Here is a 24604-nt window from a genome sequence, read left to right as displayed (position 1 = left end):
TCTATAATTTATTAAAAATACAATTTTCAATTTGAAATTGATTTCAAATTGATTTGGATGAAAATTTCGTAAATTATATAAAAATTAAAGTCATAAATACTATAATCTATGCAAAACTCAAATTAATATAACCATCGTATGCCAAAGAAAAACCGGTCATTTAATTATTGATTTTTTAATATCCAATTTAGGTACTTCCATGTAAATATATTATAATAAGGCAAACACTATGAAATTAAAAGGGGTTATTGCCGGAAAATACATGTAGTTTGTCAATTTTCTGGTTTATAACATGACTTTATAATTTGACCAGAAAATACATCAATTTTCATTTTAATCGCAATTATAACATGACTTTATAGTCTGACAAAAAAATTCACCAAGTTTCAATTTATTCTCAATTATAACATGACCTTATCTAGATTATTTTTCATCAAAGGTGTATTAATATTTATTGTATTTATATTAAATTGTTATGTATAAAATATTGTTAATTAATTGATTAATTTTTATAAAAATTAAGTTAGATGATTAATTATTTCATATATATATATATATATATATATATATATCAAGATATTATATTGATGGTTTAAAAATACATATATAACCATCAATATAATATCATGATATATATATATATATATATATATATATAAATAAATTTGATTTTAATATTCTATTAATATATTAAATACTCCCTCCGTCCCAAAGGAAATGTCCTCCTTCTTTTGGGCACGGTTATTAAGGATGCATAATCTGCCTAATCTAGTAGAATATTAAGGAAATTTCAGTTTCTACTAGATTAGGCAGCATATAAGATTCAATGACATATTATGCATCATTTCAGTTTCTACTAGATTAGGCAGATTATGCATCCTTAATAACCGTGCCCAAAAGAAGGACATTTCCTTTGGGACGGAGGGAGTATATAATAAGTATTTATTTATTTAAATTATGAAATTATAAAATATTAGGACCAATAAATAATTTAGGTACATATATAATAGAAACTATGTTAAAAAGTAAATAATATTATATATTATTTACATATAGATGTATATTTATCAAATATATATGTATATATATATATAGTGTATTGTGAGATGAAAAGAAAATTAAAAATATTTAATGTATTAAACTTTGATATTATTATACTAAATTAATTACAAGGTCATGTTATAATTGGGAATAAATTGAAACTTTCGTGTATTTTCTTGTCAGACTATAAAGTCATGTTATAATTGCGATTAAATTGAAAATCGATGTATTTTCTGGCCAAATTATAAAGTCATGTTATAAACCAGAAAATTGACAAACTAAATGTATTTTCCGGCAATAACCCCAAATTAAAAATAAGAAATTTTTAAACATATTTAACATGTGATTTAAAATAAAAAAATATATACATATAATTGGCAAAATGGGGAGATGGTTTGCTGTGGAAGCGGAGGCGGGGATTACAACATGGACATGGCAGGAATGTGTGGAGCAGAAGGCGTTTCTGCTTGCGCGGACCCTCAAAAGGACATAAGCTGGGATGGGGAGAATTTGATAGAAGAAGCGTATAGGATTATGACAAAGTATATGCTGCATCACATCTTTGTCAATCTCCACTGCCCTTATCCTTGATTATAGTATTTCAACTACCGCACTTAGGCAGTTGTTGTTAGTTTAATTACTTGGCCCATGTAATTTCTTCTTTCATACTGTAATTTCCTTTTCTTTTCAATCCTTCGCAGATTTTAGTTCAATAAAATTCTAGTAATTTTCCATATATTGCTGGTGAATTACTTGCATGTTTTCCCTATTTTTTAACCATTCAATCATAATCTATGTGTTTGTTTTTTCTTATCAATGTCCACAATGGCTCCTATTACCAACATCGGTGTTCATGGGAAATACTTGCAGTTGCCACCTAATATTGCAAATAGAAATCATTATTCATCATTCATTTAAGTTGAAGAAAGATATACTGCCTACAAATATATCCAGATCCTTGCAGAATACTCAACTATTTGGCAAGCAGTCATTTGGAACAAAAACGAACTAAGATGGTGTAGCCTTACCAGTTGCTCCATTCAAGATTTCATGCAATGGGTGGTTTTGGAATTGCAAACCGCACCAATGCTACTGATCTGGCTTGTCGGGATCCTCCTTCTCAGGGTCTTCCTCCTCTTCTTCCTTTTTCTCTTCGTCCTCTTCTTCATCTTCCTCAGGATCAGCCGGCATGGGTGGTGGTAAGGGAGTCTTCATAGGGCTGAACTGCGGGAATATGTCAGGTCTCCTTCCAGGCTTTGGCCTATCCCACTCCTAAATTGGTTACAATGCTTTAGCCTCAAATAAATAGGCTAATAAGATATACTTAATACGAAATCAAAAGTTATATTGTAATGTAATCGTCAGCCCGCAGTGTGCATTTGATGAATTGAACATAGAAAAATAGACGTCACCACAAAGCAAAGGCTGGAACACAACAGAGTGCCACTAAATCTTGTGCTCCCGAAGATTGATCATTTAACGTTTCACTACTTGTAAAGTTCAAACGACAATGTCAACTAGAAGTCCAGCTCCCATTTCATGCTATCCATCGCAACAATTCACAGAACATCAAAACGATTTAGGCAATACCATACCTCCACTTGGTAAGAGTCAATACATTGGTCTTAGGGAAATAACTCAACTCTCAACAGTGATTATTTGACCATAAGTATACGATGAAAGATTGCATTACATATTTTAAAAATGTTATTAAAGCTAAGCTAAAAGAACAAAGAAATCATCCATCTGATCTTAAGGTGATGTGAAGTTTATCAACATTCACTGGAATTCAGCAACATCTCTAGTTTCACAATCTCGCATTATAAGGATGTTCTAGCAAGCTGTCTTATGATCAGATTTGCAACAGGCCACATAGATTTAACCCATTTATCTTTCAAAATGACATTCTTAGTACTAAGTAGACACTTCAAACCAATTTTGAGGATCACCATATTCTGGTGCCCACAATATGAATTAAAAATTAAGTTCAATTTATCTTGACATTCACAGCAATGAGAGTTCAAATAACAAGTGATGATTATTAAAGTAGAACTTAATAATTATAATTCAAAAACGTAGGCTTTTCCACAGCATCATCCAAGTAGAGTTTCTCCGCCCTCTTTCACTCTTATATTCTAATGAAAGAAAGTGTATGAGCTTCAGTCCCTCTACATTCAATCCCTAACCCTTACTCACATCTCAAAAAATAACAGCATACGTAAGAAAGGACCAAATTAGTCTACAGACGAAGAGATTCATTGCCAATTAAATATCAACAAGTTCATAACAGAATTGAGAACTGAATCAAAGAAAAGAGGGGCAGACACACGACACACGAGAAAAGCGTTCGATGAAAAGTTCACAAATAAAAAGGGAGAGAGAGACTTTTCTTCAAAAAAAAAAAAAGGGAGAGAGAGACAAACTAACAATGGGGAAATCAAGAGGCGAACGGCGAGTCATCTTCTCTTCTTCAGGTGCCATACCCACAATCAATGATCTCCGGCGGCCACGCGCCACGATTGAGCTGCGGCTACTCGGGAAAGACGGCAGCGGAGAAAGGGCGTTTGTAATTGTAGAAGAAGTCATAAATGTCGACGAGGTTGAAGCTATCAACTCCGCTTTGGGAGTAGAAGCTGGTAGACAGAGGAATAAGGACGAGTACGCCATCCGCGGCGGCGCGTGCAGATGGAGTAGTCTACTGTACCTTCTACTCCGATGCCCACCAAATATCCACTCACCCAATTGTGCGAGAGAGAGAGAGAGACAAAGAGACGGAGAGAGTCCCAAAAATAGTCAATACGAGCTGTTTTGAGTGTGGGCCGGGCCCAAACTTTCTAATGGGTTACAAAAAAGCCCAAATTTATAGATCGGATCGGACCTCATGAATAAAATAGCAATTTTTATTTATTTTTTCGATTTAGTGAACTTCTAAATCAAGAAAATCTATTCAGCCAAACAAGCCCTAATTAGACATCAATATTGGGTATTTCTTCCAGGAGTCAGGACGCTCGGTTTCTCTGTTAAAAAAACTTTTGGGTGCGGAAAGAAGAATGGCGGGAAAGCAAATCTCCGGCGACGGAGTTCCACCGAGCCTCGCCGGAATGTCCAAAAACCAGCTCTACGACATCATGTGTCAGATGAAGGTTCTGATTGACTTCCGTTATACAATGTTTATTCGTACCCAGACAACTCGGGCTTATCGATCAATTTTCGTTGTTCGGCTATATACGTAATTCGTTATTTTAGAACTCGAAATTGGACGATTTTAGTTTGAAATTTGAACTTTGGTGTGTGCAGGCATTGATAGAGCAGAACAAGCAACAAGCGAGGCAAATTCTAATCCAGAATCCAGCTTTGACGAAAGCTCTTTTTCAGGTATCCTGTAATTTAGGGTTGTCTTCGCGTGATAATTTTATTTTGTTTTAGTTTTGGATTAGACCTTATGCCATGAAATATTCCATTGCATTTCCTTTACTTTTGTGTTGGGTTTTCATGTAAGTTATTGTAAACTCATAATAAGTAAAGCCTCGAAAAATAGTAATAAAATAAGTATTCTTATTTTAATTTCTAGAAGTTATTGAGAAATAAGAAAAACACAACCCAGAAAGTTTTACACTTGATGTATTGTTAAGAAAGCAATTAATCTTTATAGCTTGTAATGACAAATGAGGCTCGCTATTCTTGATTTGCTTGGGTATGGTGCTGAGTTTGTCCTGTAGGCGCGGAAGAGATAATTTTACGTGAATGATTTGGGGCTGTGTTTATTATACTAGATGGATAGCATGCCTTATATAAGTTGTTAGTGAGCGTGTTCTTGTGATATTATTCAATTTTTGATCCTTTTGCTCTCTTGTTCTTGAGATATACGATATGAGATATGAAAACGATTAAATTTACTTTTGCCCTTTTTTAGGTGACATGAAATTCTCTGTTAGTCTGTAACCCTCTCTTCTTGCACCTATTTTCTATTCAATCATTGTAATTATTTTGTAGATTTATAGTTTGCTTAGTGTTGATAAATCCCAGTGTATCATGTGAAAAGTCACAGGCTGTTTGGATGGAATCTGAGATCCTCTCTCAGCTCATCACATATGCTGAAATGATTGGAGTAATCACAAGTGAATGCCTGCTAGTCAGATGTGGCTATTACTGGTCCAGGAGACTTTTTCTTGATATGAACTCGATAATTCTACTTATTGACCTCATTATGTAATATTTTCTGTCAGTTTCACGGAACCTTTTCCTTGACTTGTGCATATTTCATGTTCTTAAATAGTTCTGAAACCATGGAATTTTATGAATCATCCACTCATCTTTCAATTTTTTAAGTTCCCCAATACTCTTCGACGATCTGTGATAGATTTTTCAGGATAAAATAATTATTTTTTTCTGACTTTTATTCCATTGAATCATTTCTTTCATTAGGCACAAATCATGCTTGGAATGGTGCAGTCCTCACAAGCAGTATGCTCTTTTGTCTCATTGATACCTTTCTTGCTTATTTTATTCCTGAAAATTTTTCTAATCACTTTGGCTTTGTGAAAATTGTCTAATCACTTTGGCTTTGTTTAGTCACCGGCCATTTCATCTGCAGTATCTCAGAATCCACAGCCATCAGCTATCTCAAATCAGCAGCCCACCATTCAGGCGGCAGCACCAGTTTCTGGTCCGATTGGTCAGAATCAAATAAGAAAACAGCAGCTTAACCAACCTATGGCATCACATCCTCCCTCCCAACCTCATCCTCCTCCAAACCCTCAACCCCAGTCCATGCCCTCACATCCCTTACACCAAACACAGCAACCTAAGGGACATATTAGTGCTCAGTCGATGCCAATGTCTGTACCACAGCCCTCTCAAGTTTCTAGTTTGACTCAATTGCCGCAGCATACAGCTTCCCAGTCACCCTCCCTTCATCATCTCCCTATGCCTTCATTGCTCACGCAATCACAACAACCTCTGCCAAATACAGGCAGCCAGTATTTACCCCTCCAACCACCACTGCCACCACAACCAAGACCACCAATGCCAGGCTTTCCTCACCAGGCTCAAGCTCAAATGGGACCAAATCCGGGCTTTCAGCATCCTAGTGGACCACAGATGCATCATTCACAACACATGTTTCATGTGAGTTTGGTGTAGGTACTTTCAGTTATTTCTTTCAAACATGCAACCTGTCTTTGTCTTTGAAAATGTTGAAATTATCTAATTTCAGTCAGGTTCAAAGCCTCCTTCCGGTATGGGGCCTTCATTTCCACAGGGACAGTTGCCACTTCCAAATCAACCTTTGTCTCAATCAATGTATCAGGTTTGGCCTGCAATTGGCTCGATGCCATATATAAGATTGCCAGAGTGTTTCTTGTTTGATTTGATACGATCTGGCTGTTTCTGCTGGCTTTTACTGTGGATTCTTGAACCTATCTGACTTTTATTCCATGTTTAACTAATAATTACTAATCATTAGTAAGTAACAATGACTAACTTTCTACTTTCTAGTGTTCCAAAGACATTTCGGTGGTTATGAATGTTTTTTCTAGAGCAATCCAGCAATTAAATTCATGCAACAAAGAGTACCGTGACCCTTTAAATGTGGCTTTGATACTTGTTCAACTCTTCAGCACATGTGTGCACATGATGATTTTGGCAATTTGGATTGATAACTTAAGCTTGCATATTCTTGTGGCTTCAGGCAGGAAGTCCTCACTTAGGAATGGATTTCAATCAAGTTGGAAGCTCCAAGCAAACAGACAGGGGATCTAATTGGATACCTGGCCTTCCTGAAAATACGATGGGCCAGCTTTTAGGACCACAACCAGGGTTTCCCGGTCAAGCAGGTCCCAGCAACCAGCTTCCTCGACCACCATCGGTATTAATTCTTCATCTTCTATATCTTTATTCTGATCTCTCGAGTAAAACTAAGGCAGGAACTTCTACTACAGATAGTCATAGATGATCCAATCTTTGTAATCCTGCAGTTGACTCCGGAGTTCGAAAAGGCATTACTTCAGCAGGTTATGAGTCTCACTCCGGAACAGATCAATATGCTCCCGGCGGAACAAAGAAACCAAGTTCTTCATTTGCAGCAAATGCTTCGTCAATGAGTGATGTATTGCGATGCACTATATTCTGTTTCGAGCATCCACATCTGTTGCAAATGCTGCAGCCTCTATATCTTCTGAGCTAGTTCCAACTATGAGTGATCTTTTATTTTTATGACTTGCAATGTAGCTTAGGGCTTAGATTGCCTAACTCAATGAGCTATATGTTTTCCTCTCTATGTATGCTTGCATTTAATTTTGATGGTGAGGATGGGCATATACTTGTATCTGGAGTTTATCTGTGTCAATTTTCAGATATAGTAAAATGATGTCTATTGGCAGTTTCCCTGTATGTGGGTTTAGATGAACGAGTTTGACGCATATTATACACTCTTATCACCCGTAGCAAATGAGCCTAGAGATTTGAAATCCGTAAAGTCCACGTCCAGCTATTCTCGACATATCCTTTCTTCAACCAAACAACTTTTAGTGACCTATAATAGTCTAATATTCAATTCATTTATGGACAAGTATTAGGCACTGTTTCTCTGTGTATGTTAGAGAATTCAGCTGTAAGATCCTACCAGGAGTAGTAATGAGATAATTGCTAAATAAATCATGATTTTAGCAAATTCAACAATTCGTAAAAATTGTTGTTGGAACATCGGTGTTTTATTGCTAAAATGATGCCACTGACTTGAAAAATTGATAATTCCAATTACTTACAAGTAGTTGTAAGTAGTCACGTGAAATCAAGCTAATTGATTGTATTACTTACAAGTAGTTGTACACAACAACTATACATTACATTGATTGAAGTTCATCTTCTAAGTTTGAAGCATTATACGGTGCTCTCACTCTTTAAGCTTACAGCTGTTGATCGATAATCGCTGTACAATGCCTCCCAAACGCAAAAATCCTCCAAGAAAAATTTGGAAGTGGCAGTTCTCTCATAAGGCGTTAGTAAATGTATGGATGATTCTTTCTTGTTTAGCTCCACTCTTCCATCTTCAATTCATTGTGCAGAGCTCCTATATAACGGGTAAGCACGGCACCATTTTTGGTTTAGCCAGCTTTATTAGGTGAAAAATCTAAGCATCAAGACTCGATAGATCTGAATCTTCTTCGTCATCCTCCAACTCCCACTCATCCTCGTCTTCATCCTCGATCTGTACACGTGGAAAAAACATCATTCATATTCTGTGTTGTATTGTGAGTGTGGGTAAAACATAAAACATTGTTAACAATCTTCGATTCTCGATGGGGCGCTTTGGTTTAAGTGCTCATAATCATCCACGTACTCTAAAGCAAATAAGATAAGTCAACTAGCTTACTTCACTCACTTCTGCGACATTAGAGAACTGGCCATGGTCCTCTGACTTCCAAAGATCGCTTTTCTCCAGTTTTGCAGGATTGCCCTAATGGAATAAAGAGAATTAAATCTCAGAAACATAAGAAATACCATATCAGAAAAGGCACACATCTCATTAAGATTTAATCATTGGTCATTATATCAGAATGACAACATCTTATCATTTCAATCCATAATTTGAGAGATGAAAGGTAATTCTTTCAGGGACGATCTGCAATAAAGATCATCTACCACACCGAAAACTACATTTCCGGATTAGGAGATGTAAAAAAGAAAAGGATAGTACAAAACTATAGCAGATAATAAGTATGGCGAGCAATCCCATAGAACAAATTTTGCAAAGAAGTGAAGTTCCTATGAATTAAATAGGTTCAAGAAACAGAGAGTCCTTAACAAGAAGGTGAAGGAGTACCGATAGAGATTCTTTAGTTAATTAAAATATGAAATAACATTAATGGCCAACCTTGTATGCTCGAACATAAATAGAAAATTGTAATTTCATTGATATTTTTAAACAGCAACCAAAAGCAGCACAACTTACTATCTCCTTCTTGGTTTGCTCAATTGTTTTCTCCACTTCAGATATGTGCTCACTAAGAGCCTACACAACAATGTAAGACATAAATTAGCATACATAATCATCAGCGAAATCATTCAACTTATAGCTCACATTTCAAATAGATTATTAGATTAAGTTCATATTAAAACGGGAATATTAGTGGATGACTAACTTCGTATCGTTGCAAGGCCATTCTACGCTTCAGTGCTTTTGCTTTTGTCAGAAGGTTTCTCGGTCTTATAGTGATAGGACGGCGATAATTCTTGCCACGGTAGTAAATCAAGCAATAACCTTTTGGAACCCTGTCGATTGACACTAGTATACCACCACTCTCATATTCCAAAAGTCTTGCAGTTTCTTCAGCAAATGCAAGTTCCTTTTCCTTTGATATTAACTTTACAACTTCTCTATGTTTCCAGTGCAGATGCATGTTCTCAATAACACCATCAAAAACACCACGAATGCCTGGAGATTGCAACAAATAAAACATGATTCTCCTCTTCCATATTTAAAATATACACTTCACAAGATAAAGTTTTAATTTTGATAATTGAACTCTGAGAAAAAGAGAACCCACCGAGTGGCAAGTATGGTTTCATTCGTAATCCAACCTTACGAAACATAACTCTTTCTTCATCTGTAATTGTCTCCTGGTCATCTGAAGGATCTACTGGAAGCCAAGAATCCACTATTTTAGATAGCAGTTTCTCTGCTTTGAGCTTCTTTGCCTGAGCCTGTAATTGCATTAAGTTGATCAGAGCACATGCTAGAGAGAATAATCCACAATGACATCAATTGATCATTCAGCAAATAAGACACACTTACAGTAGCGAGTTTGTGTTCAAGTCGCCTGATTACTCTCTCATGTTTGGCTCTGGATGCCTCTTCTATCATCTTTTTATGTTCTTCAGTAGATACTTCTGTTCCCCATCGAGCCTGAGCCTCATAAAACTCTGCCAAAGTGCCTGCCAAAGCTCCCTTCTCTTCAGATACTGGCAGCGGTACAGGTCCTCCCCTGACTTTTTCTTCAACATCTTGTATTTGCTTTGTCATTTCCTGTCTCTCTGCCAAGGCACTAGCCACAGTGGGGGGAAGAAAATCCTTCCCGCGGTACATAACAATGAAATATTTGTTTCTCAAAAGTAAGACTCCCCCTGTTAATGCCTACACCATACCAGTAGAGAGGAAAAGTGAAGAGAAATGACAAACAAAATGAAAAGAAACGTAATGAAATGTTACCGACTGAGTTTTTGTAATATGTTATCCACTGGAATGAACCAATAGAAACATTTTTCTTATATACCGTTGTTACATAGGTTACTCAACGCAAACAATATGCATTCGGATCTGCATACCTTCAGTTCCTCAGACATAATTTTGTTATTTGTGTTCTGGATTCCACGCTTCACGGCAATTTTCACAATTAAACTTTTCTCCCATAGCTTAACTATGGATCTAGCTAAACCTTGATGATTTCTATTTCTTCCTGCAAGATTAAACAGAGAAAACAAATCAGAGCATACTTTACTAATTGGAAGAACATACAAGCGGTAAATTACCAAGGGCAAAATGGCAAGGAAGCGACTTAGCAAGCTTCCGTAAGTTGGTCATCTCAGCATTGGTTAGTCGTGGACGCATTCCAGTAGGAAGAAGCCTAAATGGTGTCTTATATCCAGGAATATTCGGAGGGAGTTGATCAGCATCAACAGGGAGCACCCCAGTTCCCCACCAATCTTCAAACCGTGGACCCAAACCATCTAATAGACTATTGTACTCAATTTCCTCTTCTGTTATGTTTTTGACACGATTAGGTGTAACTGGATTGGACTTCTCAAGAACCTGAGTCTTTCCATCACTACTTTTTGTGGCTGAATCGTGAGGGGAGGAAACATCAGGGACAAAAAGAGTATCGTGTTCACTGTTTTCTCTCTGTGGCTTTAATGTAGGGCCTTCGTAGTTAGCTCCTCTATATACCACCATAACACTTCCCGATCTCCAAGTGACAAGCCCCCCTGTTCGGCGCTGATCAGAGAAAATGCAGACAGCTTTTATAACCTCACTACATTCTTTCTTACTGAAATGAAAAAACAAGCAGGGAGGGATTAATATATTTCTAGTTTCTTACGGGAATGTACTCACATGCATGGATTATAGTTTATATCAATATAAGCTCAAATCATCTTCACTCTTATCCTTCAAGACTCAATTTTTTGCAAGCCTTCGATAAAATGAATGACATTATGTATGAATTAAGTTTTATGTGGAGAAATATAAAGAAACAGGAACAAGAATCATGAACACAATTCTTATGTAAATGGCAAAATGAACTAACTATTTAAGTAAATGTGATTTGAGATTAAATTAATAAGAAAACAACACTAAAACTCACCAACCTCAACTATTTCATGCGCAGTCTTCATATCATGCGCCAATTCTTCATGAAACTTCAACCTCACGAGCTCACACCGCCTCCATTTCTCATGTATCTTCTCCAGAACAGCAGCCGTAATTCCGGCCTTGGCAACGCTCACCCTCTCCCTCAAAGTCATCCCCATTCTCCGCAGCCTCCTCAACTCTTCATCTTCTATCGTCAGCTCCGCCAACGAAGGCGCCCGCATTGTCCTCTTCTTCAGTCCAACTTTATGCTCCACCATTTCTTCATCCTCAGCCACGCCCCTCTCCCACGGCAACAGCGCCTCAGATTCAAAACCCTGGTCTTCCACCAGAATCGTGTCCGGTCTAACCCAATCTCTTTTCAGCAAATCTCCCAATTTCTCATCTCCACATTCAACATTTCTCGAATCAATCGGATTCAAATTATCATTCTCCAAATCCAAACCTAACTCTCCTCCTTCCTCCTCCTCGTCGTCGGAGCCTAAACCTAAATTCCGCAGGCGGAGAACAATTCGATCAATCGCCGTGGTACCTCCACGAAGTGTTTCCGGTTTCTGTTCGGGCTTCTTCGGAGCGGCTTTCGAGCGCGGCGGCGGCGCAGGTGGAGGAGATGGCCATTTTTTTATCCAGGCAGACGACGGCTTCTGCGGAATGCTGGGCTTTCCGGCAGGCGTATGGGGTAATTTGGTGGGACGGGGAGAGGAAGAGAGAGGTTTGAAGATGAGTCGGTGGAACCTCGGCGGTTTGCGGCGGGGGAATGAGAAGGTGGACAAGAGGTGCGGCTGTAGTTCGGTGAATTTGGCCGTTGAGAGCGCCATTTTTGGCTTCTGAAGCCTGAGCTATCACTGAAGTCTCAAGGCGTAAGGTTTTGAAGATAAACAAGATTTTTCTCGGGAAAAAGAAAAGATAAATTTGAAAAAATTTCATATTGCATTGGGCTACACAAGTTATTTTAGAATTTAAGCCCAAAAACTATAATTTTGTTTCAGATAAAGAATGAATTTGGGTGTGGCCCAAACTTTCGGGAGACAACTTAATAAATATTAATCGGTGTTTTTTTTTTTTAAGGCTAATTATTAATCGGTGGTTTTAATCAAATACTATAATTACCCACTAATTAATTATTAATTTTTTTCTAGGCGGTTTTTTTTTTCTTTTAGTCGGATTAATTAATTACCACTCCTTAACACTAACTACGATCGTTTGCACATTGTCATAAAAAGTATAGAATATTATTCTAAAGGTAAAGAAATCTGCTTAAGAGACTGGCCTTTTCTCGAAAAAAAAAAAAAGAACATAGAGATTGGCATAAATGAACAATAACATAGTATTTAAAAAAGAGAGAGAGAGAGAGAAGGTAAACAATATAACTCTCTTTTTGCAATAACAAATCAAATTTTATCCTCAAAAACAAAAAGCAAATCAAATTTAGTTTGTGTGGGTCTTACGGTAAAACACATGATTGATTAATGTTCGACTCCTGTCTCACCACACTAATAAAATTTTTAGAAACTCTTTGTGGGATAGTGAAACAAATAAAATTAAACTTAGGATACCGTAAAATAAAATAAAATAAACCATATTTATGAGAAAATTTATTGACTATTTTCCGACATAAGCAGGTGATCTGATCCAAACAAATATGGAATATGCGTCTTCTCTTTTAAGGAAACCAAAGTTAGTTCCGAGGCTCCCGCTGTTTCTTCTCTTAACATCTCTGCACAAACCAAAATTCACATCATTCAATCTTCACACATTCAAAAAAATAAAAATAAACAGCCATAATCTTCTTTCTGCTCGATCTACGCATTAAGAGGATGTGTTGTATGTGTGAAGTCTGAAAATTTTGTATTCTAGAACAATAAAAAGAAAGTTCTATTGTAAAGTAAAAAGGAGAAGAAAAGGAGATTGTTTTTCTTTTTCTCCAATAAAATATATTTGAAGGTATAAAAGAGGACTGCAGTCGTAGGTGGCGAGTAAAATGGATTTGTGGCGGGAGTTTGTGGCGAGCAATTGGGGAAGAGAATTTGTGGCCGGCGGAGTGGGCGGAACCGCCGGTGTTCTGGCCGGATACCCGCTCGACACGCTGAGAATCCGGCAGCAGCATTCGGCCGGAGAATCGGCTTTCGCCATCCTCCGCCGTGCCGTGGTGAAAGAGGGGCCGTGCAGCCTCTACCGAGGGATGTTTGCTCCCTTGGCTTCTGTAACTTTCCAGGTACCTTCTCAACATTCATGTAATTCATCAACATTCTCATATATTTTTTGTTGTTATTATTATTGAGCATGAAAGTTATTATTTTTTTTGTTTTGACTTTGGGGGAGGGGGAGCGGTGGGGTTTGATCCCTGGACCTCACCGTTCGTAGATAGGAGTCGCACCGCTCGGTGTCCCCTTGGGGACAAGCATGAAAGTTATTTAAAATCTATGGAGGCTGGATTTTATAAATTATGCTATAATATGATATTTTTGTAACATTAACCATGACCTCTATATATGAATCTGTTGGCCTGCAAGAAATACGCCAAGTTTGTATTTCTTAGAAGGGGAAAAACTCTAGATTGATTTGCTGGAAATTATTTGTCTGAGCCAAAAAATTTAGACCAGTACAAATTAACAAAGCTAGGCATAAACATAAGTAACAAATTTGACCTGAATTTTAAAATTTTAATTCCACCATTTTGGCGGTTTTAAAACATTACAGCTATTACACCATCTTTTAAATTTTGTTTACCTTCTTTTGTCAATTGAGATCCAATGTACCACAATTTTGTTTCTCATTTTATGTCACATTTTCAATTTTTTATTAATTTTCTTGCAGATTTTTGTTCCAAATTTAATTTTGTATACTTTAGTTTAATTTTGTAATTATTAATTAGGATTTATTTAATCCAGTTAAGGTGTATAATTATTTGTATAATTTAATTTTACTTTTATTAGCTAATAATAGGTTGATAAATTTAAACTTAGGGTATATAATTTTTTAAAATTTTACTGATTTTTTGTATAAAAATTAATATAATTCAAATATTTACTATTTTTATATATAAAAAAAATAATATAATGATACATGATTAATAGTGAAACATGATGGACATACACAAAATTGTAAGACATTAGAAATTGGTGATGTTATAATTGCAAGTTATTAAAACTCTTGTGAAAATGGGATGCAGAACGCCCTTGCTTTCCAAACATACGCAATCCTATCACGAGCTTTGGACGGCGGCGACGATCCACCGTCATACAAAGCCGTGGCCCTGGGCGGGATCGGGACGGGGGCCACACAGAGCCTCCTCCTGAGCCCGGTGGAGCTACTGAAAATACGGCTACAACTAGACCAGAAAGGCAAGACATCCGAAAGCCGGCGCGGCCCCGTGGACGTGGCGAGGAGCATAATCCGGTCGCAGGGGTGGCGGGGGATATACCGCGGGTTAGGCATCACCGTGCTGCGGGACGCCCCCTCGCACGGCGTCTACTTCTGGACGTACGAGTACGTGCGCGAGCAGCTACACCCGGGCTGCCGGAAGAGCGGCGGGGAGACCCCGCGCACCATGGTGGTCGCGGGGGGGCTGGCCGGCGTCGCCAGCTGGATCTGCTGCTACCCCTTGGACGTCGTCAAGACCAGGATCCAGGCGCAGTCCACCTCCTGCTATACCGGGATGCTCGACTGCTTCGCCACCAGCGTCAGGCAGGAAGGCTATAGCGTGCTCTGGAGAGGCCTGGGGACGGCCGTCGCGCGGGCATTTGTCGTCAACGGCGCCGTCTTCACGGCCTATGAGACGGCGCTCAGATGCATATATGCGTAACCTGCATGCTTTCCACTGTTTTGCCCAATTTGTATTTTATGTAAATATGTAGCCACTTTTAATAATTAAAAAATATGTATATTATTTTTGTCAAACAAAGCATGCATAAGCTTCTCTAAATTTTGTAATCTAGTGAGTTGATTTTTCTTTTCTATTTTGAAATACAATTAACTAAGAATTAGTTTCATTTGAAGGCATAATTAGCTCTAACCAAATTAAAAGGGTAACAACTCAATCGTGAATCCATAATTTAAAACTCTAATAATTTTACGAATTTACAGCTTGGACTCCTAATGGTGAATCCATATAATTCTGAATTGCAAACAATGATCTTAAATTATGAATTCATCGCTCTCTAAACCGTAATTAAGTTGTGAAAAAAAATACATTTTAAATGATAATAAGAAGAATAAAAGAAAACGACTCATCAATAACGATACTAATTAGGGAAAACTCAGAGAATCACACAACATATATATAATGATCTAATATTGCTCAAAATAACATAGCTTGGTTAATCTGCTGTAATATATGGAGTATATCTTTGCATTTCAAAAAAACAAAGAATTAACAGATCTGATATAAGGAAATTCAATTCCTTTAGTAGCTAGCTAGCCACATGCAATATATACTGATAAATCACTAATCCTCCAAGAACCAAACATGATTGAGAGCATCGACCGCCGTGATTCTCTTACTCGGATCACAACACAACAATCCCTTCAAAAGATCGAAACCAGCTCCGCTGACCGCCTCCTCCGGAAAAAACTCACTCCGAAGCCTTTCATAACCCTTATCACCACCACCAACAATCTTACACACGGTCTCGAGCCGCCCCGCCTCCGAACCGCCGCCACCGCACCTCAACAACATCTCCGCCATCACGCAGCCGACGGCCCACATATCCACGGCCTCCGTGTACTTCTTGACCCCCTTGAGCAGCTCCGGCGCCCTGTAGCACTTGGTCCCGACCTGAGCCGCGTACATCCCCGCCGCCACATCAATCCGCCGCGACAGCCCGAAGTCGCAGATCTTCAAGCAGCCCGTGCTGCCGATGAGGATGTTGGCAGGCTTGAGATCCCTGTGCATCACCCTCTTCTCGTGCAGGAACTTCACCCCTTCCAGCAACTGCTGCATCATCGCCTTGGCGTCCAGCCGCTCCTCCTGCTCCTCCATGTACTGCTGGAGGTCGCCCTCGGCGCACTCCATCATTATGTACACGCCGTCGGAGTCGTCCGCCACCACCTCCTTGAACTCGATGATGCGGGGGTGGGGGCCGAGCCACTTGAAGATGTCGATCTCCCGCAGCGTCGGGACGCTTATGCCGTCGAACTGGTCCTTCATGGCCACGATCTCGCCGGTCCTCCTGTCACGGGCGCGGTAGACGGCCCCGAATGCCCCGCGGCTGATCCCGTCCAGCCGCTCGTAGTTGTCCAGCCGACCGCAGTCGCGCAGCGCGTCCTCGCTCTTGCAGATCCTCGCCAGGCTCGCCCCGATCCCCTGCATCTTGCCGGAATAGTTCGACACCGCGCCGGAAGCGCTTGCGAAGCCGAAAACCCTAGATTCCAACTCGGAATCTCGCAGCACGCCGTGATTCTTCGACTCCACCTTCCTCTTTTTAACGTCGACGAAGCGGAGATTGACGTCGTCGTCCTCCTCATTCGAGCACGATTTCCTCTTTTTTAGGACGAAGCGGAGGTTAACGCCGTCCTCTCGCGGCGAGGCGGCGACAACCTTGGATTTGACGGCGGATTTCCTCCGCCTGCAGTAATCGGAAAATCGAAAAGCCTTCTTCGTGCACAAATTCAACGCCATATGTTTCTTTGTTTCTTGAGAAGGAATAATGTAAAAGATTAAGTAATTAAGAGACGAGAGGTCTAGTTATATATAGATAGCTTTGTTACCAAGCAAGTATCGGTGATCAGATTTAGGGTACAAATATAAGGTAAGTTCTACTACTTCTCCTCTTCGAACTCAACTTCTATCCCTAGTAGTATTTATATATTGTGTTAATATTTCCATATGTGGAGAGTTTATAATTAATACTAAGAATTATATGAATTATATATTGCGTGAATATTACCATATATGAAGACTTTATAATTAATACTCCCTCCGTCCCACGAGTCTTGACACGTTTTCCTTTTTGGGCCGTCCCACGAATCTTGACACGTTTCCTTTTTTGGCAATAATTATTACCTTCTCTCTCCTACTTTATCACCTTTATTATATTCTCTCTCCTACTTTATCACTTTTATTATCTTCTCTCCTACTTTATCAATTTTATCTTTATTAATTACACACTTAAAACACTAATCTACAACTCCTTAATTCCCGTGCCGAACCCAAACGTGTCAAGACTCGCGGGACGGAGGGAGTAAGAATTATATGAAAACTTTTCGCGTATAAATAATTATATATATCCAAAATACCGTGAATGCTAAGCCACATTTAAATGTATAAAGTTAATTATTTCTTTGTCTCTACACAAAATAATTAAGAAGTACTATTAAATTTATTATTTTAATAATATTTTTTATAAAGATAAATTCTATTTATTATTTCATTATAAAAGGTTGAAGCTTTATAAAATTATACCTAATTATGAAATAATAAATTATTAACTTCAAAATTTGAAAATAAATGCTAAAGAACAAGAATTCGCGCTAATTGGATATGATCAATCATAATTAACAATTACAAAATTAAACTAAAATAAGAAAATAAAATTAGATAAAAATAATCCTAAAAATATTGACACCCAAAAATGCAATATATTAGAATACTTTTAGATCGTAGTATATTTGTTTAATAATACAATGTCCAACGTATCAACCCCGATGACCATGTCAAATTAAAATTGGGAAAATCGAGCATCACACGAAAATTAGAAGAAAAAGTTAAAGATTATGTATCCTGAAGAAAAAAAAAAAGATCAAGTGCATTTCTCGAATTCCTAAAAACATCTTAAATCTACAAGCTATTAATCTTTCCATTTGGTCATATGGTGTGTTTGGTGTATCCAACGTATTCAATGCCCACGTCACATTAAAATTGGAAAAACCGATGTTCGGATCAAAATTAGAAAGCAAAAAAAAGATATCTCTCATGAGGAAAAAAAACTCAAATGCAATTCCCAAATTTTTGAAAATATTTTGAATTTACAAATAATTAACCCTTATAATAGTATATTACTCCCTCCGTCCACGAAATATTGTCCCAAGGGAGGAATGCACAAATTTTAAGAAAAATTATGTTGTTTATTTATTGAGTGAAGAAAAGGACGCATAAATAAAGAAAAATAGAAAAAGTTAATTAAGTTAGTGAGTGGATAATAGGGCCCACATGATAGTGAATAGAGAAAGAGAACTATAAATTATTACTAAAAATAAATTATAACAACTTTTTATGATCTATGAACGGGCCAAAATGACAAATTAGAACAATATTTCGTGGATGGGTGAAGTATATGTGTATATATATGTACGTAAGTAAATTAATTTAGTTACACATATTATACTCCCTCCGTCTCAGCGAAGATGAGCCATTTCTTTTGGCCACGAGATTTGAGGAGCTAGTATTTACTGAAAAATTAAAATGAAAAAGAGGGGTAAATATCATGAAAAACCTTTGAACTATACTCATTTTATCAAAAATATTCTGAAACTTTCGAATCTCTAAACCCCCAAACTATCAGATTTTTATCAAATATATCCCGTATCTATTTTTCGATCACCAGAAACGCGATGTGGCTCACTGGATACCACAATATAATTTATATTCTATTTTTTTTTAAATGACATGGCAAAAACGACTTCGTTTCGTACCATATCATTTTAAAAAATCTACTATAAAATTTAAAATTTACTTCTATCGTCTTTGAAATTCACGCTAATACGATAGAAGTTATTCTTCTATCGTGTTTATTCCTAATTCTAGGTTATTAGTGTGAATTTCAAACACAATTTAAGTGAATTTTAAATTTTAGAGTGGATTTTTTTAATGATATGGTACGAAACGACGTCGTTTTTGTCATTGCATTTAAAAAAATAGGAAATAAATTACATTGTGGCATCTGGTGAGCCATATCACGTTTCTAGTGACCGGAAAATAGATGCGGGATATATTTGATAAAAACCTGATAGTTTGAGGGTTTAGAGAACATTTTAAAAATTTGGTATTTTTGATAAAGCAAGTATACTTCAGGGGTTTTCATGACCCGAAAAGGAGAAAGAGTGAATGAAAAAGTAACTTTAATTTATTTCAAAAAGAAAAGTGACTCAATTTCGTTGGGACGCGCATGAAAAGGAATAGGAGGAAGTATTAAAGTTAGAGACTACCTCATCTTTATATATACACATAAATCATAATTAGATTGGTTAGCTCAAATATGAATTTTGTTTTAAAAAATTAATTACGTATATATATAATTAATGGCAAAAGTAAACATTATTAATGATAATATAAATGAAATTTTTGCAATATATATATATATATATATATATATATATATATAGGGGCGCGCTCCAGTGAGACCCCCTATTTTTCGTGTAACATGAGTACAATGAATAAGACATATAATACAAATGAACAAAACGTATATTTAATGAACAAGATGTATATACTGATGAAAAATAAAATTTAAAAAATTCGTAATGAATAAGACATATATACTGATGAACAATGCAATATATACTGATGAATAACAAAATTTAAAATATTCTGCTCCCTCCAGGATTCGAACCATGCGAAAAAAAATCACCCTCCAGATTCAATATCAGCCATAGGATTGATAAAATAAACGCACCAGATTGTGCCCTAGATCTCACTAAAATTAGGGGGTCTCATTGGAGCGGCCCGCTATATATATATATATATATATATATATATATATATATATATATATATATATTGACACTAGTAACAACAACCATTTCTGAACCTGACTCGAAAATATAACTTAGGATAGTGGATGGATAGATCATCGGGTACTAGCAGAAAAACTCATAAAAAAATCTACTCAAAAAAATAAAAAACAGAACAATGATATGCTTCAGACATAAACCATTTCATAGATTCAAACAGTTGAACATACAATCTTATATCCACAAGCCTTTCACGGCCCCATTAACCATCAGCAGGAACAAGCTAACATGTTTAAATAGCATACACAGAAAATGACAAACAGGAAAACAATGGCAGGCAACGAGCTGCGTTTCAGGACTCATTTCTTGCCACTTTTCTTTAGACCAGAGCCTCCAAATGCCCCTTTCTGCTGGGCCTTTGCCTTCAGCTCCTTAAGAGCCTAAAAAGAACATAATTTTTTTTTTACTACTATTATTATTATCGGCGAGATAGTGACCAATCATAGGGCATGGCAGTGTGGAGAAGATAGTTTACCTTCTCTTCTTCTTTCTTCTTTTGAATATTAGCCTTGTCAGTCTGCAAATCAAAATACAAAATAAGAAAATTAATCCCAAACTAAAAATGGAGAAGAGAGTGGGGACAATCTGAATCCAATATGAGAATAAAGCATATGCTTATTCCAATATTTTTCTTTCAATAGTTGGGTGCTTTCAGGGTATCCTTTAAGTTAAAAGTATACAGCTCAAAAACCATTACATCTACAATTAGAAATTTAATATGCATCTCTTGAACATCAAAATAAAAAAAAAATAAGAGAGAAACATGCGAGAAAATTTGTTCTAAGATCAAGCCCTTGGTGGGTAGGAAGTTCAATCTCAACAATATGCAACAAATATAATTTCGATGAAAAGAAATATCTCAGAGAATTTTACACGATTCATAACACAACTTTTTTTTGAAGGAGGCGGCAGATACACCCCCAATACCATAATTGCTGCATATAAAATTATACAGCAAGCAACCACAAATCACACATAACAGAAAACAGAGTTATTTCCCATAAACAAAACCAAATAGTCGTAATTCCCAAATTTAACAGACAATTGCCGCAAAAATCAGTACCTCGTCGTATTCTTTCTTTTCAGCCTTAGGTTGCTTCAAAGGCTTGGCTTTTCCACCTGATGCAGGGCCACAGCAGCAAAAGACAGAACAAAAAAATCAGCAAAAACATCATCTTCTCCATTAACAACAACACTGAAAAACAAAATTATATCATCTCATATGTAAGATACTATCGCGTAATTCGATGAACAATTTACCTTGCTTGGTCGACATGATTGAATTGTATGGTTAGGGTTTCGCTGTGATCGCAAAATTGATCTGCCAATAAAAGAGATCAATAGGATGCCCTAACCAAATTCCTCAGATTTAATTTTTGGGTAATTTATGGGCATTAGATGGACTTTATATAGTCGCCTAAATTCAGATAGATTTACAGTTTTGCCCATCAATGATCCAATGGACTCCCTTACCATTGGCATTGGGTAATGGAGTTTTTCGGGATTCCAATGATCGAATATTTGAAATATAATTTGCCCATACAGATCAGATGGGAATATTATCGATCCCACCCTTGAAATACGTACTTATTCTCCCCCTTCTTGTTGAGTGGAAAACAGAAGATTTCAAATCTAATACTCCTATAACAGTTGGTTCAAAATAATCTACCTATATAAAAGTTAGATTTAGCATTTCTCACGGTGGGCATGTGATCGTTTCTCTTTCTTCTAGTTTCTTACTGTTTCATTGTAATTTCAGCATTTTTAACTTCCTCATAGCATCTCCAATACAAGTGTCTTAGATGGTGATCCCCACCTAAGACACATCCCTCTCCAATGCATTGTATCTTAGAGGGGTGTTTAGATTCTCATTTCCACAAAATTCATATTTCTACACTTTTAATTTTAAAATTCCAAATTTCATTAAAATTAAAATTCTACATTACAATAATTAAAATACAATAATAAAATAAAAATTACAATAATTTTCTAGGGCTCAGTCGGATCAAAACGAGACCAAATGTGCTCATTCAAGTTCAAAGTGAGGCGAGAATGCATCTCCACGTCTTTCAAGGATGTTTGTCGTGCTACAAATGCACGAAAATCCGGCGGAACACCGGCACGAGGACGAGATGTGGCGGTGCTACTCAAAGCTTCGTCGGCGGCCTCTTCTTCCCATTGCGTTGCGTGCTCGCCTTCGTCTTCGATGATCATGTTGTGCAAAATGATGCACGTGAACATGATGTCGCTCATCTCCTCCTTGCTCCAAAGACGCGATGGTCCTTTGACGATTGCCCAACGAGCTTGAAGGACGCCGAAAGCTCGTTCGATATCCTTGTGAGCCGCTTCCTGCATCACTTTGAACCTCTTCCCCTTCGCGTGTGTCGGATGTGTAGGACTCTTCACGAAAATAGGCCAATTAGGGTAGATGTCGTTAGTCAAGTAGTACCCAATTTTGTAGTAGGAGTTGTTGACTTGATATGTGATCGACACCCCCATTCCTTGCAGGAGATCATTCGAGTTGTTGAGCACGTTGAGGTCGTTGTTTGAACTAGGAGTCCAAAAAAAAGGCATGCCAAATCCATAGATCTTGAGATGCGACGGCTTCTAGGATGATGGTTGGTTCCCCCTGATCGCCGCGAGTGTATGCGCATTGCCATGCCGTTGGACAATTCTTCCACGCTCAATGCATACAATCGAGGCTCCCTAATATTCCCGGGAAGCCGTGCTTGGCTTCGTGCATTGCTAGAAGCCATTGTCAGTAGGCGAAAATCGGCCTCCTCAGGTATTCCGCGCCGAAGAGTTGGCTAATGGCTCGACAGAATCTGCGCAAGCACTCCAACGAGGTGGACTCTGCAATCCGTAGATACTCGTCGTACTGGTCCGCTGCCCAACCATTAGCTAGCATACGAATAGCAACCGTGTATTTGTGCAACGGTGTGAAGTCGGGTCTCCCAAGTGCATCCGTGCGTTGTTGGAAGTATGGATCGGACTGCACAGCGTTCACGATGCGCAAAAATAATGGACGACGCATACGAAAAAGGCGGCGGAAAACGTTGTCGGGGTAGATCGGATTTTCGGCAAAATAATCCACGTGCAAACGTTGTACGCCTTCTTTGCCACTCTTCGTCGACGGCGACGGGGTTCTGCATCCGAATCACCAATAGCTTGAATAATTTGATTAAATTCTTGCACGAGATTGGAGAATTCTTGAGCACGTCGTTCGTCGCCGCTTGATGAACATGAAGACATTTTGTAGAGAATTTTTTGGTAGTGAATTGATTTTTTTGGGTAGTGAATTGAATGAAATTGAGTTGAGTTGGGGTATATATAGAACAAGTGAAAAAAATATATATATTAAATTCCTATACTACCGTTGAAAGCAACGGTCCATTTAAAAACAAACAAACAAAAATTCAACGGATATAATTTGAAAAAATTAAAAATTTCAATTTTTTTTAAATGGGGCGCGTTTTCTTCTCGTTGCCTCGGGTCTTCGCCAAGCCTCGGCTTTGAAACAGGCCGGTTCTCCAATGCGGCGCAGCAGCATAAGCATCGGATCGACGCGGGCTTCGCCACCTACGTTGGAGATGCTCTTACATATATAAAATCATACAACCATTCAATTTTAAATGACAAAGGCAGGATTGAATGTTGCACCTTTAACTCTTGTATGCTAAAATTAGGTAAATCTTTTATGTTGAGCTCTATTTGAGCTTGCCAACTTGGTAATCAATTCAACAATGGGAGGTTTTTAAAGCTAACCTAATGTATCACATTTAGCAATAATTCTTCTTCTTATTGAATTGGATATCTTAATATGGGGAAAACAAATGTTTTACTGCTCAGTGCACAATTATGCTTTTCGATATTTATGTTCTTTAGTTCTTAAGCTAAATCACATCAATTTTATTCGATATGAAAATGGAAAGTGCAAGTATATATTTAATCAAGACCCTATATATTACTACAATTTACAACACTCTAGAAAGAACTCATCCTCAAAAGTTAAATTATCAGAGAGAGGGTGCCTAAGGTGTTATAAACCACACTAATCAGCCCATATTTAATCAATGTGGGACGAATCATGACAAATCACAACGATTCCGATTCGCCGCTAACAGTGGCCCTTAAGTAGAATTCATCATCAAGGAGAGGGTACCTAAAGTGTTATAAACCTAAACCAATAAATTCATGCTTAATCTAATCAATAAATTCATACTTAGAGGATGTTTGGCTGAGCTTATAAGCTCCTCAAAACAACTTATAAGATGTTTAGGAGCTTATAAGCTCTTTCAAAATGTTTGGCAAAATAAGCTCTTAAACAGCTATAAACTCCAAAAATAAACTCCCCAAAAAATAAGTTAATTTACCCCAACTTATTTTTTTATAATCTTATATGCAACAATCCTTTTACAAATATTTTTCAACTATACTTTATTATTTTCATCATATATCATTCAAGTTCAT

The 24604-nt window shown here is 37.4% G+C and overlaps 6 protein-coding genes and 1 long non-coding RNA gene across 9 annotated transcripts; 2 read left to right on the top strand and 5 right to left on the bottom strand.

Annotated features, from left to right (window-relative positions):
• Positions 1 to 1924: 1924 nt before the first annotated feature.
• LOC130992432 (uncharacterized) lies at positions 1925 to 3872 on the bottom strand. Its single transcript, XM_057917057.1, has 2 exons — positions 3469 to 3872; positions 1925 to 2313 (listed from the first exon to the last, which is right to left on the bottom strand). The coding sequence occupies exons 1-2, from the start codon at positions 3706 to 3708 to the stop codon at positions 2131 to 2133; spliced, it is 423 nt and encodes a 140-aa protein (XP_057773040.1). The 5' UTR covers positions 3709 to 3872; the 3' UTR covers positions 1925 to 2130.
• Positions 3873 to 3965: 93 nt separating this feature from the next.
• On the top strand, positions 3966 to 7431 carry LOC130992431 (cleavage stimulating factor 64). Of its 2 annotated transcripts, none has more exons than XM_057917055.1 (7): positions 3966 to 4184; positions 4339 to 4416; positions 5467 to 5505; positions 5614 to 6168; positions 6257 to 6349; positions 6731 to 6907; positions 6981 to 7431. In XM_057917055.1, exons 1-7 carry the CDS (start codon positions 4092 to 4094, stop codon positions 7140 to 7142), a joined length of 1197 nt encoding a protein of 398 aa, XP_057773038.1. In that variant the 5' UTR covers positions 3966 to 4091; the 3' UTR covers positions 7143 to 7431. The 2 variants fall into 2 exon arrangements, with proteins under 2 accessions (XP_057773038.1, XP_057773039.1); XM_057917056.1 differs by having other exon boundaries at positions 4025 to 4184; positions 7017 to 7431.
• Positions 7432 to 7826: 395 nt separating this feature from the next.
• On the bottom strand, positions 7827 to 12296 carry LOC130992430 (CRM-domain containing factor CFM3, chloroplastic/mitochondrial). Of its 2 annotated transcripts, none has more exons than XM_057917053.1 (9): positions 11404 to 12296; positions 10570 to 11032; positions 10366 to 10496; positions 9836 to 10174; positions 9588 to 9744; positions 9183 to 9475; positions 8993 to 9052; positions 8414 to 8497; positions 7827 to 8248 (listed from the first exon to the last, which is right to left on the bottom strand). In XM_057917053.1, exons 1-9 carry the CDS (start codon positions 12220 to 12222, stop codon positions 8171 to 8173), a joined length of 2424 nt encoding a protein of 807 aa, XP_057773036.1. In that variant the 5' UTR covers positions 12223 to 12296; the 3' UTR covers positions 7827 to 8170. The 2 variants fall into 2 exon arrangements, with proteins under 2 accessions (XP_057773036.1, XP_057773037.1); XM_057917054.1 differs by having other exon boundaries at positions 8423 to 8497.
• A 791-nt stretch (positions 12297 to 13087) lies between these two features.
• LOC130992429 (mitochondrial arginine transporter BAC2-like) lies at positions 13088 to 15357 on the top strand. The gene is made up of 2 exons (XM_057917052.1): positions 13088 to 13619; positions 14577 to 15357. Exons 1-2 carry the CDS (start codon positions 13386 to 13388, stop codon positions 15207 to 15209), a joined length of 867 nt encoding a protein of 288 aa, XP_057773035.1. The 5' UTR covers positions 13088 to 13385; the 3' UTR covers positions 15210 to 15357.
• A 494-nt stretch (positions 15358 to 15851) lies between these two features.
• Positions 15852 to 17024, bottom strand: LOC130993793 (cyclin-dependent kinase G-2-like). The gene has a single exon (XM_057918831.1). The coding sequence runs from the start codon at positions 17022 to 17024 to the stop codon at positions 15852 to 15854; it is 1173 nt and encodes a 390-aa protein (XP_057774814.1).
• A 3237-nt stretch (positions 17025 to 20261) lies between these two features.
• On the bottom strand, positions 20262 to 21757 carry LOC130992428 (uncharacterized). The gene is made up of 4 exons (XR_009091289.1): positions 21395 to 21757; positions 21198 to 21253; positions 20610 to 20651; positions 20262 to 20514 (listed from the first exon to the last, which is right to left on the bottom strand). It is a non-coding gene; the product is annotated as an uncharacterized LOC130992428 (long non-coding RNA).
• Positions 21758 to 22123: 366 nt separating this feature from the next.
• LOC130993792 (uncharacterized) lies at positions 22124 to 22890 on the bottom strand. Its single transcript, XM_057918830.1, has 2 exons — positions 22829 to 22890; positions 22124 to 22685 (listed from the first exon to the last, which is right to left on the bottom strand). Exons 1-2 carry the CDS (start codon positions 22888 to 22890, stop codon positions 22124 to 22126), a joined length of 624 nt encoding a protein of 207 aa, XP_057774813.1.
• Positions 22891 to 24604: the final 1714 nt, after the last annotated feature.

This window comes from Salvia miltiorrhiza, chromosome 7 (assembly GCF_028751815.1).
Source record: "Salvia miltiorrhiza cultivar Shanhuang (shh) chromosome 7, IMPLAD_Smil_shh, whole genome shotgun sequence".
Taxonomy (NCBI): domain Eukaryota; kingdom Viridiplantae; phylum Streptophyta; class Magnoliopsida; order Lamiales; family Lamiaceae; genus Salvia; species Salvia miltiorrhiza.
Note: the sequence above shows the minus strand (reverse complement) of the source record. Positions and strands in the feature narration are given on the sequence as shown.

Excerpts from the sequence above, each read along its gene's own strand:
- LOC130992430 (XM_057917053.1), bottom strand. The coding sequence starts at position 12,222 with ATGGCGCTCTCAACGGCCAAATTCACCGAACTACAGCCGCACCTCTTG. Across the intron at positions 10,497-10,569 it reads TCCTTGCCATTTTGCCCTTG|GAAGAAATAGAAATCATCAA; the intron begins GTAATTTACCGC and ends TTAATCTTGCAG. Across the intron at positions 10,175-10,365 it reads TTATGTCTGAGGAACTGAAG|GCATTAACAGGGGGAGTCTT; the intron begins GTATGCAGATCC and ends GGTATGGTGTAG.
- LOC130992432 (XM_057917057.1), bottom strand. The coding sequence starts at position 3,708 with ATGGCGTACTCGTCCTTATTCCTCTGTCTACCAGCTTCTACTCCCAAA. Across the intron at positions 2,314-3,468 it reads CGCCTCTTGATTTCCCCATT|GAGTGGGATAGGCCAAAGCC; the intron begins GTTAGTTTGTCT and ends TAACCAATTTAG.
- LOC130992431 (XM_057917055.1), top strand. The coding sequence starts at position 4,092 with ATGGCGGGAAAGCAAATCTCCGGCGACGGAGTTCCACCGAGCCTCGCC. Across the intron at positions 4,185-4,338 it reads ACATCATGTGTCAGATGAAG|GCATTGATAGAGCAGAACAA; the intron begins GTTCTGATTGAC and ends TGGTGTGTGCAG. Across the intron at positions 6,350-6,730 it reads TGTCTCAATCAATGTATCAG|GCAGGAAGTCCTCACTTAGG; the intron begins GTTTGGCCTGCA and ends TTGTGGCTTCAG.
- LOC130992429 (XM_057917052.1), top strand. The coding sequence starts at position 13,386 with ATGGATTTGTGGCGGGAGTTTGTGGCGAGCAATTGGGGAAGAGAATTT. Across the intron at positions 13,620-14,576 it reads TGGCTTCTGTAACTTTCCAG|AACGCCCTTGCTTTCCAAAC; the intron begins GTACCTTCTCAA and ends AATGGGATGCAG.
- LOC130993792 (XM_057918830.1), bottom strand. The coding sequence starts at position 22,890 with ATGGCTTCTAGCAATGCACGAAGCCAAGCACGGCTTCCCGGGAATATT. Across the intron at positions 22,686-22,828 it reads AATATTAGGGAGCCTCGATT|TTCAAACAACGACCTCAACG; the intron begins GTATGCATTGAG and ends TTGGACTCCTAG.
- LOC130993793 (XM_057918831.1), bottom strand. The coding sequence starts at position 17,024 with ATGGCGTTGAATTTGTGCACGAAGAAGGCTTTTCGATTTTCCGATTAC.